At 34.7% G+C, this 15,555-nt stretch overlaps 1 protein-coding gene and 1 long non-coding RNA gene across 2 annotated transcripts in view; one reads left to right on the top strand and one right to left on the bottom strand.

Annotated features, from left to right (window-relative positions):
• LOC125661338 (multiple epidermal growth factor-like domains protein 6) overlaps positions 1–15,555 on the top strand; it is a 61,923-nt gene that overhangs the window by 40,040 nt on the left and 6,328 nt on the right. The window contains exons 3-5 of the mRNA XM_056146244.1: positions 883–1,140; positions 12,305–12,385; positions 12,576–13,172. Coding sequence (XP_056002219.1) covers positions 883–1,140; positions 12,305–12,385; positions 12,576–13,172 — 936 coding nt within the window. The remainder of the gene's footprint in view (positions 1–882; positions 1,141–12,304; positions 12,386–12,575; positions 13,173–15,555) is intronic.
• Positions 3,454–5,869, bottom strand: LOC130049120 (uncharacterized). Its single transcript, XR_008797627.1, has 2 exons — positions 5,616–5,869; positions 3,454–4,015 (listed from the first exon to the last, which is right to left on the bottom strand). It is a non-coding gene; the product is annotated as an uncharacterized LOC130049120 (long non-coding RNA).

Raw genomic sequence — 15,555 nt, forward strand, 5'->3', positions numbered from 1 at the left:
TCCTAAAGCTATTTTATGGAAAAAGTGCCAAAAAGTGGAGTCAAATTCGCCTTATCCTATTATATATTTTCTGTAGAATTTAAAAATTCAAATAATGACTTCATTTGTGAATTCCAGTTAGACTTATTATATTGATTTACACATGTTTCGTAATGTTGTTCATTGATAATAGATAATTCCAGTATCGTATAGTTTATACAGTGTCAGTGGTAAGGAATCTTCCATCTGAATTCGCCATGTAGTGCAGGTAAAGGAATGAATCTGTGATACTGACGAAATGCTCGATTCTGAACCATCTCAATGTTGTTGTAGTTTCGGAGACCTACAATACAATAGTTTAAAACGGGAGCTACACAAATTAAGAAAAGTTTTTCGAAAGGCGAAATTCCTATGTCTTTGTAAAAACGAATGTTCGATACCATCCTTCCCAATGCTCAACCACCAGCTTTCAAAAGAATATACAAGTTACGATGGAGTCATTTCTGACGACACTCGTCCTGGTCACACTTATGATCCCTTTTTCTCTTAGTTACACAATATCTTAACTATCACCAAGAGATGTATAGCAAAATCAAGTGTTATATCACTTCCTGAAAATTAAAAAGTTGATGCAATTCACTTGTGAGGGACAAATGCCTAATGCTTGGAAACATTTGATTCTACTAAATCAGATGAAAATAATTATCATGTATGTAAAATTAGAAGCTAAGTTCAAGTCCGCTGGTGACATGGCCACATCAAGCCTAAGATGCGATTACACTTTCACCAAACGCTCGACATTTCGAAGTGAAAATCATTGGACTTCCAACTATTGATGTTTTACAATGATTTCATATAATACATTTTTACATATATTATATATGTTTAATTTTTGCACTACAGGTGATGGGCCTAATAATTGGAAGCAATTCAGATTTAAACATTTTTATCTGGACGTCTCTAACTCACCAGCTGCAGTGACTAACACAACACAAAGAACTCGATGTTATACAGACACATCCCCGGGATTACCTGACAATATAATCGAACTTCCATGTAAACAAACGGCAAGATACGTCATTGTAGAAACAACATACGATGCTCCTGAAGATATTCCTACGACAGGGGCCATCTTGGAAATTTGTGAAATACAGGTTAACGGTATGTTCTATAATATACATGATTCATTACTTGATCCTTTATATTATAAGCTGAGCCAAATGTCAAATGCTTGGTGTGCTTAAACAAAATTCTAGTGAATTAGACACTAGGTAATCCCAGCATCTAGTGAACCCACCACCTGTTATATGAATGATAATGAGTACCGAAAAATATTTCTAGATGTTTGTCTTCATGACTTCAAGTCTTCAATTGGAGATATACAAGCTCACTTTCGATTTCTCGATTTTCAAAACCTATACATGTATATGGGAGAGATGTTGTGTTAGGTCAAACTAAAAGGACTAAGACCATGTTTAGCTATATCGGCCCTGCGGTGTGTTAAAAAATAAAGCAGAATGAATTGAAATAAAATTGTTATCATTTGATAATATAATCTTTATACCATCGCGACGTACCAAGATTTCCCCGCCAAAACGTCAGCTTGTGGAATTCTATACAAGACAAAACCGGTATCGGTCTGGTTTTCTGCAGAAATCTCCACTTTTTTTCAAATCTAGTCATATAATTCATATAAAACACGACCTTCGATCCAGAAACTGACTGTAGTCTTTCAAAATCTATCAATACAAATAAATTTTGCACGAACGATTTTTTGGATCGAAAGGTGTGCTGTTGATGAATATCAACTTTGAATTAAATCAAGAGCAATCCGGAATTATTTATGTTTGTGAGAGTTGTGGGTATTTTATTAATTATGTTGCTTTGAAAAATTAAAACAATATACTTATGTGGAGTCTACATCATTTCCATGCAGAATACACCCCTATGTGGTGTTTTTATCACAGGTTTGTGCAGCAATTCTAAAAGCTATATAATTTTGATGCGTAAACAAACGAATCTGCTGTCCGACAAATCGGACCTTCAATGCTATAGAAAGTTTTTATTTAGACGACACCAACAGAATTACTAAGATCAAAATGAAAAGAATTTATAGAACATGCATTGATATAACTAAAACTATTGCCGATATATCGAAAGTATAACGTTAACTAGGGCAAGTAAATGTATGAAGGATTGTTGAGTGAATGACGTCATAGACGTCGTAGTATGACGTCGTAGCTTAGTGGTAGAGAGCCCGTCCTTCAATCGGGAGATCCGGGTTCAATTCCTACCCGTGTCAATTTTTTTTTTAAATCATACTGTTAACTACATTTTCCTTTGCGTTATTGAAAAATTAATTTCTTTCAAGACACTGAAGATGAAATTATACCTGAATACAAATAAAAATAAATAGGCCTATGTAATCACAGAACACCAAGAAAATATGCAATTTTTTAAAATTAATTGAAAAAAAAACAAACACACCAAAATACTTTATTTTCGGACTTGATTTTATTTCAAAGTATGAACCAGCAAAAGATAATGGAAAGGAACGTTTTTCCAATGCATCTAATGTACAGAAGAAAAGTCAGAAAAAATGTGAATCCATTAGCTATTCGTCATTTCCTGCAGAGTAAGAACTTTCTTGTTGAAACCACCACATGCTATATTGTGTAGCAAGTGTAGACATGTGTGTCAGTAAATTCACATCCAACAAAATTGTCACAACCAATCTCGGCCACTTCCTGAGACAAAGTCTCTACAGACAATTTCAATACCTCTCGACAGAACCAGGCCTGGGGTAATGGTAATTAAATGACAGCCAGTTTCAATGTAATGGGGGTGTAATGGACCATTTTTGCATTACAAGTAATGGTAATGTAATGTATACTGTACTGCACATTATTTTTCATTACATTTACACTACTTCAAATATTTGATGATATTTTGAAGATTTAGAATAATTCATTATATTAGTGATTGACTGAAGCATTTGAAACATTGATGACAATCAAATGCAATGAATAACTTAATAGATATGTTTCCTAACATTGCTGAATATGTTGTGTACTTATATTAAAAATCATAATACAGAAATAATTTTTCTGCCATTTCTTTAATATCTGACAGTATGTTATGTAAATGTGTAATGTAAATTCACTCTCAAGTGATGTAATACATTATATTTCAAAATAGGAGTAATGGTAATGTGAAATTTTCTAGGTAATGTAAGGTGTTACATTGCTATGTAATTGACCTCAAGCCTGGATAGAACACCTTCTCATGCATATATGCAAGTGCCTTGGACCCCAACTTGTCATTTCCTCTTTTACAGGATTTTCAGCATTTCTTCATAGAGATCATAATTCCAACTGCAAGGTGTCCAAGATGATGAATTCAGACCTGACCAGTGTTTTTGACAATTTGTTAACTTTTGACTCTACACTTTTTATCAGGACAACCATTCTTGAACTCATTCAAAAAGTACATTTATTATGACATTCATAATTCAACATGCAGATTTTCATTTGAATCATCAAATATAAATTCTTCCAATTAATAACACCCCCCCCCCAAAAAAAAAAACACTTTAAAAACCTCCACAGGTATATTTCAAATGGCATAGAACCATGGTATCAGGATGTCTCTGGAAGTGCCATGGGTTAATAAGGGTTAAACTTCAGAGTCGACATGTTTCTTCCAAGAAATATAGTCTTGTTTGGATCCAGTTTTTCCAGTTCTGATATAACTGCCTGATACTGTACAATGTAGGTGTCAATCTGGTCCCCCTATTGTGGGAATCTGTTTCCACATAACTGCTGTATAATCTGGTACCTTGCTATTGGCAGGCACAACAAGGAAGCTATTCCTGCAGTGATGCCCAACACTTATCCGCATGTGTCACTGATGCCACTATCATTGATGAATCTGATGGCAGTGATGATAGCATTATTGAGGAGTAGGAATATGGATTCTTGTCAATCTGATTCATGTCACCCTTGCCATAAATTTTTGCTGTACATATTATATCATCCTGAAATTCAAATTACTCCAGTATTATATCATCATCAAAACTATATCATAAATGAAAGGTGAAGATAACAAACAGTGATCAATCTCATAACTCCTACAAGCAATACAAAATAGATAATTGGGCAAACACGGACCCCTGTATTATAATAATCATATAAAAGTTGTACTTTCATGCCCTCATGTATTTTCATTGATATAGAATTCAGAAAAATTACATTTATGTATTCGGTGGGAGATTGACATGTCTCCAACTAAACAATAGAGGACAGTTTAGCTACATGTACATTTCTGCATAAATAATTATATACACAAACATTTCATTTGAATTTGATTCCCCATCTAATATTTTTTTGTTGTAGCTAATGTTGATATATTATCTTACTTCACAATTATCAGCAAATTCACAAAACATTTTTATCTTTCATACTCTTTCTTGTGGTAGATGTATGGAAAAATTTTATATTCAATAATATAAAGGAGATTTAAGCTAACAAAAAATTATATGCTTAAATCATGGTAGTACTCATGAAATTCAACATTCTCTGAGTGATTCTATGTCTAATCCCAATGCAGGCATGTAAGTTGTAAGCGTAATTGTTGAAATTAAGTTTGACATGTTTACAATTTATCTTGAAATAAGGCATATTTAAATTATAAAACCAAACTGTTCTTATGATTTTCCGGGCTTAATGGTGCTTTTAAGTATTTAAAAATTATTGAATGTAAAAATCATTCCGACTTTTCTAATCCATGTTTCCGCGTAAGGCCAAAAATATATATATATATGTTAATTGGTTTCCACTTTCCCGACCTACCCTAATCAAAAATTTATGTTGACCCTAACACATTTTTTTTCTATTCTCACAGATTTTGCAAATGTCATCACTACAACAAGAATATATTTATTGACTTATGAAGTTATTTATTATGCACTAATACCAGACAGATTCCAAAACACAGAAACAGTTTTTGTTTACAGTAAATTGAAGAAATGTATCGATTCATCATATAACTTTTATTTGATTACTAAATAATCACTAAGTTAAGTTTAAACATAGTAGAATACTAGAATACCAAATCATTCGAAAATTATTCAACCCACAGGCCTACATGTTACCCCAGAGACATATACCATTATGGAAATATACATCTATATACAATTATATGTCTCTTTAACCTATACAAATACTTTTTAGACCACACAATGATACATGGAAAGTTCAAAGTGTAAAGTGAGTCAAACATCATGTAAGAAAATTCAAATAGACCCGAGAAGGTCATGCACTCGGAATTGAAAATGGCATGATCGTGAAACAGCTGATTTTTCTGATCAGCTGATATACATACAATTTTAAATCTTAACAATATATAATTATAATAGATAAACAATAAATATATGTTGACAACATTTAACAGATTTGTTGTGGGATTTCCAACAGCCCAATGCGTGAATATTATGAGTTTATGTCAACACACCACAGGCGCACCATACTATACGTTCCATGCGACTTGTTTATTATTTTTAAGAGCAATTGGTACACCTATTTGGTTATACAGTTTAACGAGTAGAGGTGAAGTATATTCATATTTCTAAAACTTACGTTGAAATGCGATGAGTACATCCTCTGCAACTTCCACGAAAAGCGCAAACAGGCTAACGGCGCGGAGTGTGAAAATGGCCGAATGAAGGATTGAAAAATATGGTGTGCCATTCGGGCTATAAGTAAAATAACCTTCTTGCGTATTTGGGAAAGAAAATTTCTTTTTCAAGATCTTATTATATATTAAACCACTCATTGCATAATCATGTTTTACAATACGTTACCACTTCTAATAATATATAGCGACGTTGTATGACGCAATCTTAAAAAGTAGCGCACATTATAGGATTTATACTAGTAATGTAAACCTAAAAATTGTGTTCTTTCACCAACTCTACATATAAAAACCAGTACATTACAGGAAAAGAACATGTTAGAGAATATTTCTAACAAAAAAATATTCACTTTGGACGTTAGGCCGAATTTTGATAAACATGGTCTTAGTCCTTTTGTTACTTTTATAGGCCCATAATCTGCAAACTCTACCTTGAATTATAGTTATTTATACACTATTTCAACTCCATCTTATTTGTAGTGTGGATGTGTGCTAAACACAGGCATATATTATTTTATATCAATACATTCGTATGTAACTCATCATAAGCATTTGTGAATTGGAAATAACACCATTTGTCTTAATAATAACAAATTGTATCATATTTTTCATCAACACCATTTCAATACTGAGTCCGTTAAGCATAAGTAATAACATAGCAACTTACAATTGTAAGCAGGGATAAATGGAGGATATTCACTGCTTTGTTGTAGGATATACAATCTAATTCACGAGTAAAACAGGATTTTGTTTATATTTTCACGAGTGTGAATATTTTAATATTGTGTGACTACAGCATCAAAATATGCATACATGTAACAACGTAAATTTGTAAACAGAATTAATCAGGATTAAACATATATAATGTCGTATAACACACCGTAGATGAAGGCGCGTCCGTGAATCAGCTAGAATACATGCTTCGGCACCTTACTTGACATTTGGATTGTTTTCGATGGAAGACACGACCCTGGACTAGCGGGAAATAATCATTTTCACTATTATAATGTATCTAGATAAGCTATCCTGCTGCCCAATCTCATCTGTTTGTTGATTTCCGAAAGGATGCATACAAATTACTGGAGTACAAAATTACATGATGGAAAGTGTGACAAAATGCATGCATATTATTACTAATGTGTTATGAAGAGGTCAGCATTTTGTAAAATAAAAGGTTGATCACGAACAAGGGAAGCAGAAACATAGAGTGGGGGAAGCCATTCACAGAATCCATCGTTTCATATAATTGATACTAATGCATATGTATTTTAAAATCATTAACTTACCATGAAAAATATTAAAAAATTAAAAAGAAAAATCATACTGAAATAGATTTGAAGTTTCAAATTTTATATTTAATGAATCCCCCCCCCCCCGAAAATAACATACAACGTAGTAAAATTTAAGCTATTTTTTTCAACAATTTCCTCAAAACATAGTCTTCTTAAATGGAACTTGTTTTTATTCGTAATTTAGTTCTAAACCTTGTGTAATACATGTATATGTATTTATGCACCATATCTAATTTTAAAGAAAACGAGTCTGGTGTGCAAAATATTTGCCTCATTTCGTATGAATTGTTGTGAACGTTACATTTACCGACATCCCGTGGATTAGTGTTTTACTCGAAGAGATACAGCGGGAAAGAAAGATTGAAACAGAATCATTGAAAACTAAGATGGAGTTTACGACCCATGGTACATGTATGAGGAATTAATAAATATGAAATAGTTAAAAACGTTAACAGACAATTTATGCTTGAATGGAATTAAAAGGTAATCTCATTATTAATATAAATATTAAGATACAAGTATTTAAGTAGAAAATAAACTGTTAGAAGTACTCCCCATTTAAGATTGAGGTGTTGCGGTCCCCCAAGTCTCCGTTAGTTAAAAAATAATATATCAAACTTGCTGACTTAACAGTATCATGAATTGTCGTTATTATGTACAACTACCACACACACTGTTGTAAGTATACACATACACGGTATTATGTATAGATTTACATGTAAATCTACGGTAATGATGTTTTGCCACGGGGGGAGAGGGCATATAAAGTGTGTTTGTTTTTTTTCCCATTCCTGACCGATATATGTCGCTGTTCGCTAACACATCTGACAATGCCAAAATTTCAAAATTCTTGTAAAACGCTTTGTAAATTCTTATACAAACGTTGAATACGCAATTTCCGAGTTGCCCAATAGTTCTCTTCCTTTGTGGAACTCTTACGCAGAGTGAGACGCAAAACATAATATGGTCCACACGCGGTGGGTACAAATGCTTATCGCTGCCTTCATATATTGCCTAAAGGCCGATTATCAGACATCATGCAATCACCCAAACTGCAGGGACACACAATATTAGTAAGTTTATTAGTATTTAATAATAAAATAGCTCAAACAAACATCGATAATCATCTGTTTTCTTTGATTAAAATATCACTCGTGCAGGAGAGGAGATAAAAAATAATTTCGTATTTAATTCAATGGCCTAATTCAATCAAATATTATTCTTGATATTGTCAGTTTAATAAACAAAATCTACACTTTCATGACTTTTATCCGTATTTACATAGCTAGTCTCTAGTATATGTATACATCTTGTACCCACCCAAGCGTTCAACAGAACACTGAACGTACCTCTATCACAGAAGAGCTGGTATATCGGAAGTTGCGTATTAACTTCGTTTAATCAATCTATGATGCATAATTTAAAGATAAAGTTGTTTTACCGCTTGTAAACAAATTCCCAAAATTTTGATTTTAATCATAACAAAGTATGTTCTTCCGATTTTTGATGTTAGTTTAGATACATTAATCATTCTAATTCTTCAACTCTATTCCGTTTTCCCTTTTGTTCCGTTTTCAGTTCCACGTTTTAGCAACACTCGAAATTTTCGTCGAAAATTGCAAGCGATGTAGCTAGTACAAAAGAAAACCAAGATGGCGGCATGATATACCTTGCGAATAGTTTGTTAATTGAATACATTTTTTAAATTATAGATATGTAAAACCTCGAATATATATGCTTAAAACTTCTAAATGAATAGTGATTGTTCAAGGCATTTATAAGGGAGAGTCACGGGTCTTTCGTTGTTGGCTTTACTGTTCCGTCCCTGAGTCCTAAGCATAGGTCTAAAATTGTACTTCCCTTCGTGTCCGGGTTAAAATAGGTCCTCAGCACCACTTACTTGTTGTACAAGAGGCGACTAAATGGGACGGTCTTTAGGATGAGACTACAAAAAACGAGGCCACTTTTCACAGCAGTTGTGATACGAAAAAGGACCCCCTTGCTCTAAGACTGTTAGCGCCATGCATAGGCCTACATTTTGCAGCCTTTCACCGGTAATGGTGACGTCTCCATATGCTTGATTGATTGATTTATGTTTTCCGCCACACTCAACATTTTTTTCCGGTATATGGTGGCTCCCAGTTTTTATTGGTGGAAGAGAGAACCCAGATACAATACCTGGTTGAGACCACCGACCTTCTGAAAGTAAATTTGGAAACTTTCTCACTTACCGACGCGAGCGGGATTCGAACCCGCGCCGACAGAGGTGGGATGCCGTGTTATTTTGAGCAGGATGCTAAACCATATAGGAGAAACGTACAACAGTTATTTTAACATCCTCATCACCTCTTAGATCCACTATAACTAAGTTAATCCTCCTGTCTCGTCAATATGCACATCTACAAATGGCAATGTAGCATTATACAACGTTTCAAATATACCCAATAATCCGTATAGGAGGAGAAGTGTTCAAAAGCCATTTTTAATCCTCCACCCCTCTTAGATCCACTATAACTTTTAGGAAAATAATTGAATCTTCCAGTCCCGAGAATATGAACGTTTACAAATGGCAATGAAGCATTATACAAGTTTCAAATCTACCTGATAATCCACATAGGAGAAGTATCTAAAAGATATGTTGCATACTCCACCCCTCTTAGATCCACTAAAACTTTTTCAAAAATATTTGGATCCTCCTGTCCCACCTTTTGGTAAATGCACATCTACAAATTGCAATGAAGCATTGTACAAAGTTGCAAATCTATCCGATAAGCATAAAAACATTATGTCTACCCCTAAACGAGGGGAGACAAAAATAACACTCTCATCAAAACCGTGCCAAATTAACTAAACTGGTGCTGACTTGATCAGCTTCATTAGGTATCGAGTTAACCTAGTGTGGAATGTATTTTTCCTTAAGGTGCCTACTTAAACATTGATGGTGACATTTGATACAATTGAAAAAAAATAAATCAATATCACATTTTATGTGTTGATCTGTACCTGACAAAAATTCAAATTTCACAGGTAGTTTTCATTGGTAGCAACAACTATTACCTTGGTTTTTTGCGGACCACGCATTTTATTGTAAATGAAATACGAGTTTCATGGTTTACTCCAATTTCTTGTGACAAGATGCCGCTACGTTTGATATTGATATTTTATAAACTTAAAGTCATTGGCGTTCAATAAAATAGAATATTCGTTCTATTGGTACTAAAATTCTTGGCTTTATTCCGCATACTTTATTTTTTTTCAGCCATGGGGTGTAAAAACAAGAATCCCAAATTAGTGTTTGTGTGTGTGCCACACATTTCTACAGAAATTCAAAGGATCTGAAAAAATTGACTGAAGATAGATGGATCAAGTTAACGTTAAGATCTTTCTCGGGTTTTGCAAGTTTTGGGAGAAAAAAACCGGCATGTTCATCGTTAAGACTCGCGGTTGTAGCCATGCAGGAGACGATTCCAGACAGTAGGATATATTCTGACAAAGTACAGATACGTTGCGTCTTTTATTTACCTTCAGTGTGTGTAACAGAATTTAAAAACGAACGACCAGAGTTTTTGCTAACATGAAAGATTTATTTTGTAGGATTTTAATGAAAACTTGCAGGGGTACCCTGACATGAACATATTTTTTCGAGCCTCGAAACCCGCCTCGCTCATGCCGAGTCATAGCCGTGATTGCAGTAGTCCGGAAACAACTGGTTATCATCATCAAAAAGTAAATAGGCCGATAACTCTGCCTCCATTTAATCGCTTCCAATATCAAAGTCATCTTATGAATTCGCCATATTGCAGAAGTTGCAGTTAAGGCATAATTGCAAACGGTATATAAAACTGTTTAAAATTATACTGAACGGTATGTTTAATGTTTCTGTTTTATTAATTGATGAACGTATCGTTTGTTTAAAAAAATAAACTCTGTATAAACATACCCATGCGTTTGTTTCTTTTATGATGGCGGTTCCATGATTTCCACGGGAGGTGGTGTGTGTGTGAAAGTCAAGTATTAGCCAAAATACTTAACCGTTTTGGGTGCTAATCTGAAATTTTACTCATACTATTTCTATTTTTCAAATTTGTGACAAAAAGAAGGGTAGAGCCTTCAATTCCCCAGCTGTATTGCATAGGCCAGGTGAAATTACCTGACTCGTATTGATACGCAAGGAAGACCATTCACGTGACTGACTTCATGTTATACTAACAACTCAGCTTTATGATAAGCGGGATGATTTCAGCTTCTTCATCGTCAACTTCCCATATCTATATAGCAATATTCCCTTATCATCTGCATATAGTGTTTATATAGCTCACTGATTCGATACGCCAAAGCTTGTTCTGTGTATGATCAACTTTCAAATCCAGGCAGGCTACTGACAAACAAGTTGATTGTGTGGGGGTTTGAACAGTCTCCTTTAAACTCAGCATTTCGCAACTGCAATGATCGTTATAACGATCTAGTTTGCCAGTACAACCTATCAATGGGTCAAATGTTGTCTGACTTGTTTCATAACGATTGTTAGGCCGTTCTTGACACACTGGTTTTGACTACGAATAACTTCGTTTACCTGATCAAGATATAGGGCCAACGGCGGGTGTGATCAGTTGACAGGAGATGCTTACTACTCCTAGGCACCTGATCCCACCTCTGGTATATCTAGTGGTCCGTATTTGCCCAACTATCTATTTTGTATTGCTTATAACTAATTTGACTCCATTTTTTTTGGCACACTGTTTTTCCCTATAATAGCTCTAAAACTTCATTGTTATTTCGGATTTCAAACATTTCGGTTGAGCATCACTGAGGAGACATTATTTGTCGAAATGCGCATCTGGTGCATTAAAATTGGTACCAAATAATTTTTACATTATAGGAGTTATGAGATATATCACTGTTCGTTATATTCACCTTACGAAATTGATTGATAGAATATTGTTTAACGTCCCTCTCGATAATATTTCACTCACATGGAGGTGAAGGGCTGTGAAATTTAACCCTATGCTCCGCACTTATGGCTATTGAGCACGGAAGGATCTCTATAGTACCACACCTACTGTGACACGGGAACTCAGTATTTGCGGTCTCATCCGAATGACCGTTCCATTTTGTCGCCTCTTACGACAAGCAAGGGGGTACTGATGGCATATTCTAACCCGTATCCCCACGGGAATTTACGACATTGAATGTCAATTATATTAGTATTGTCATATAAGGAAAAACATTGGCAAATGTAAATATAGAAAAATATATCGCATATATATGAATTATAAAAAAAAAATCTTGAAAAATTGCTAGGAAACACGTCAAATAATCAATCTTAATGGTTTATTTTTAAGGATGCGAGATTGGAAAGTATGGTGATGGATGTCGAGATTGCAGTGGATGTCAAACATGTGACATCATAAGCGGTATCTGCAGTAAGAATAATTGAATAACATTGATGTATCTGGTTTTGAAATATTAGTATAAACCTTCCTTTCGGTGAGAAACTTAATATATCCCCAATATGGATGTTGTTTACTTCCAACATATTTCCATGGCATTCGTTTTTTCTCCAGGAATACATTGATATTTTCTAAACACAATCAATCATTTTATGATCAACAGCGTCGGTACCTTGTGGTGCAAACTGTGTGAGTGGATTGTGTAATCCCACTATTGGATACTGTACCCAAGGCTGCATTAACGGATACTGGGGAAACACGTGTACATCAACCTGTCCACAAAACTGTCAAGGTGGAAGTTGTGATAGGATCAGTGGTTACTGTAACGGCTGTAGTAATAATAACTATTGGGGACAATCATGTAATACACCATGCTCACAATACTGTAACGGAGGTGTGTGTTATCAAAACAATGGATATTGTAGCAATGGCTGCACACTAGGACGATACGGAAATAAATGTGAACATCACTGTAACGAAAAATGCTCGGGGAACACTTGTGATCAAAACAATGGAGTATGTACGAACGGATGCGCTGATTTTTATTATGGGTATACATGTGAGTACGAGTGTAGTCCTTACTGTAGTCCCAGACGTTGTGACAGATATAACGGTACATGCACTGGATGTAGCAGCGGTTATTTTGGTTCGTCTTGTCGAGACAACTGTAGCGTAAACTGTGCTGAGGGAACGTGTGATCAACAGACGGGAAAATGTCACGGAGGATGTAAACCAAACTGGACCGGGGACAAATGTGACAGTAAGTTAAGATTCACTAAAGAATTGATATACAGTTGTTTACATTATTGGATATATAGAACAAAATCCATTATTAATCCGTTTGTACGGTTGATTTCTGAACAGTTGTTCGATATTCTGCTTGTGGCAGTTTGTCTAATATAAATAAGCTACATATTGTAGATATCTACATCTTGTAATTGATCTTATTCTATTAAAAAGACCTGCTTTGAAACTTCATATGGACAAACATTATGTTGCGCAAGAAAATATATTTTTTGAAGATGAAAGGTCACTTGAATTATCAGGCACATTATTTATTTGATCAAAACTACATACAATGAAACACTAATAGTTTATTAATGTCAAACACGAAGTAAATGTACAGCATTCCCTTCATTGTGGCACGGATTGTAATGCAATTTAAGATTGATTACAACAGATGACGAAATGGTATGAAGTCAAACCGGTTTTATGTAGTGAATAATTTCCCTCTCAGTGACGGATCTGAAATGAGACCTCTTCAAATCTAGTTCTAGAGAGACAATTCACCATCGCTTGATCGGAAGTCTGGTTTAAAGTGAGACTCCCTAAGTGAATATGGCCATAGAGAGATATTGCTTTTTAGAGAAAACACCTCTCAAGGACAATATCCCCCTTTAAAACTGCACTGCACCTCCAGTTCATGAGGAAAAAATTATGTGCAGAACCAGTTATACCCCCCACCCCTCCCTTGAAAAAGTGAGACTCCATCTCGGAAATTTGGCTTGAAAATGGAACTTCCGTCTCCAATACCGAGGTCCGGTCGCAGTAGCTTAGTGGTAGAGCGTTTACTTTATACCTGGGAGGTCGTATGTTGAAGCTTCCATCGAGCCATTCCCGCGTTAAACCTTTGACATAAACATAACTAGTGCTGCTCCTTTGCCGAACGCTCCGTATTTAGAAGTGAGAATCGCGGTTTTTTTTTATATGACATTAAAAAAACGGAGATCCCGTGTCACGGCAGGCGCTCGCATCTTTGAGAATCATCACTGTCACGGCTGAAAGCGCAAAGTATAGTTCTAAATTTGTGGTACTTCATCTACAAATGTTGACGTCTCAATATGAGTGAGAAATTCTTGACGGGACGTGAGTCAGCCAACCAACCTTTTAACTGATGAGTTAGACGCCATCTCTGAAATCTGCCTTTAAAATGAAACTTCAGCCTCCTACACCAACAAGTTTGACCTCCGGAAGCAGTATTTCACTATCTTAATGGAGGCGATACGGAAGCAGTACGTCACTATCTCAGTTAATCCCCCTCCCCTCCCGCGGCCGGTTTATATCTATAAACCCACCTACAATGCAACAAGCTACACTGTACAGTTAATTTTGAATAATAACAATTTGATCAATGGCTGTTTATCAGTTCTTCTATGTATGGTGTAAATTTAAGTTATAATTGTGTATGGCGATTTACATGTAACATTATGCAGCCTTCCTCATAACAAAATTTTCATGAATTTTACTCTCATCATTTGAAACAAAAAAATATGCTACGAAACATATCAACAATTGTTTGCAAAATCAATCAATGTATACTTCTTGCAGAACAGAATGTACATGTATATCAGACGTTAAGGCAGACCCATACTCGGCCTTAAATGGATCCAATCATGACAAATGCTTTTATAAGAAAGATATACATTCCAGTAATAGACATTGAGAAATATATATGTTGACATGCTATTTTTATTGTCATTGATTCGCAAAGGTAAGCACCCCATTCACATATAATCATCATTAGGGAAAATGTACTTCTCCTTTGTTTTTCTTCATAATTATTATTTTTCCAAACAAACGGGCTTTAATGAGCAACGCAGACTATACATCCTTTATTCAATTATATGTAATCATTTATGTTGATAAATTGGAATAAATACTTTCATAGTATACAATTTGTGAGCCCAAACATGAAAGAAAATACTGTTAACGATACCATTTGATGTCAATATTAGTTTTTTGCCCCTAAGTTTTATGGAATAAACCTTAACTAAATTGCATTTATTTTACAGACTTTAGGAAGGTTTACTGATTGGAGAGCTGATAGTTTCTAAAATAATGCGTCAACAAATGATTTTCGCATGCTAATCCTTATCTAAAACCTTCCTAAAATCTTTATATATATATATATATATATATATATATATATATATATATATATATATATATATATATATATATATCATATTTCATAAAAGATATGATTGATCGAACAAATATTGTTTAACGTCCCTCTAGAGAATATTTCACTCATATGGAGACGTCACCACTGCCGGTGAAGGGCTGCAGAATTTAGGCCTATACTCGGCGCTTATGGCCATTGAGCAGGGATGAATCTTTATCGTGCCACACTTGCTGTGACA

This window comes from Ostrea edulis, chromosome 8, assembly GCF_947568905.1.
Source record: "Ostrea edulis chromosome 8, xbOstEdul1.1, whole genome shotgun sequence".
NCBI lineage: Eukaryota > Metazoa > Mollusca > Bivalvia > Ostreida > Ostreidae > Ostrea > Ostrea edulis.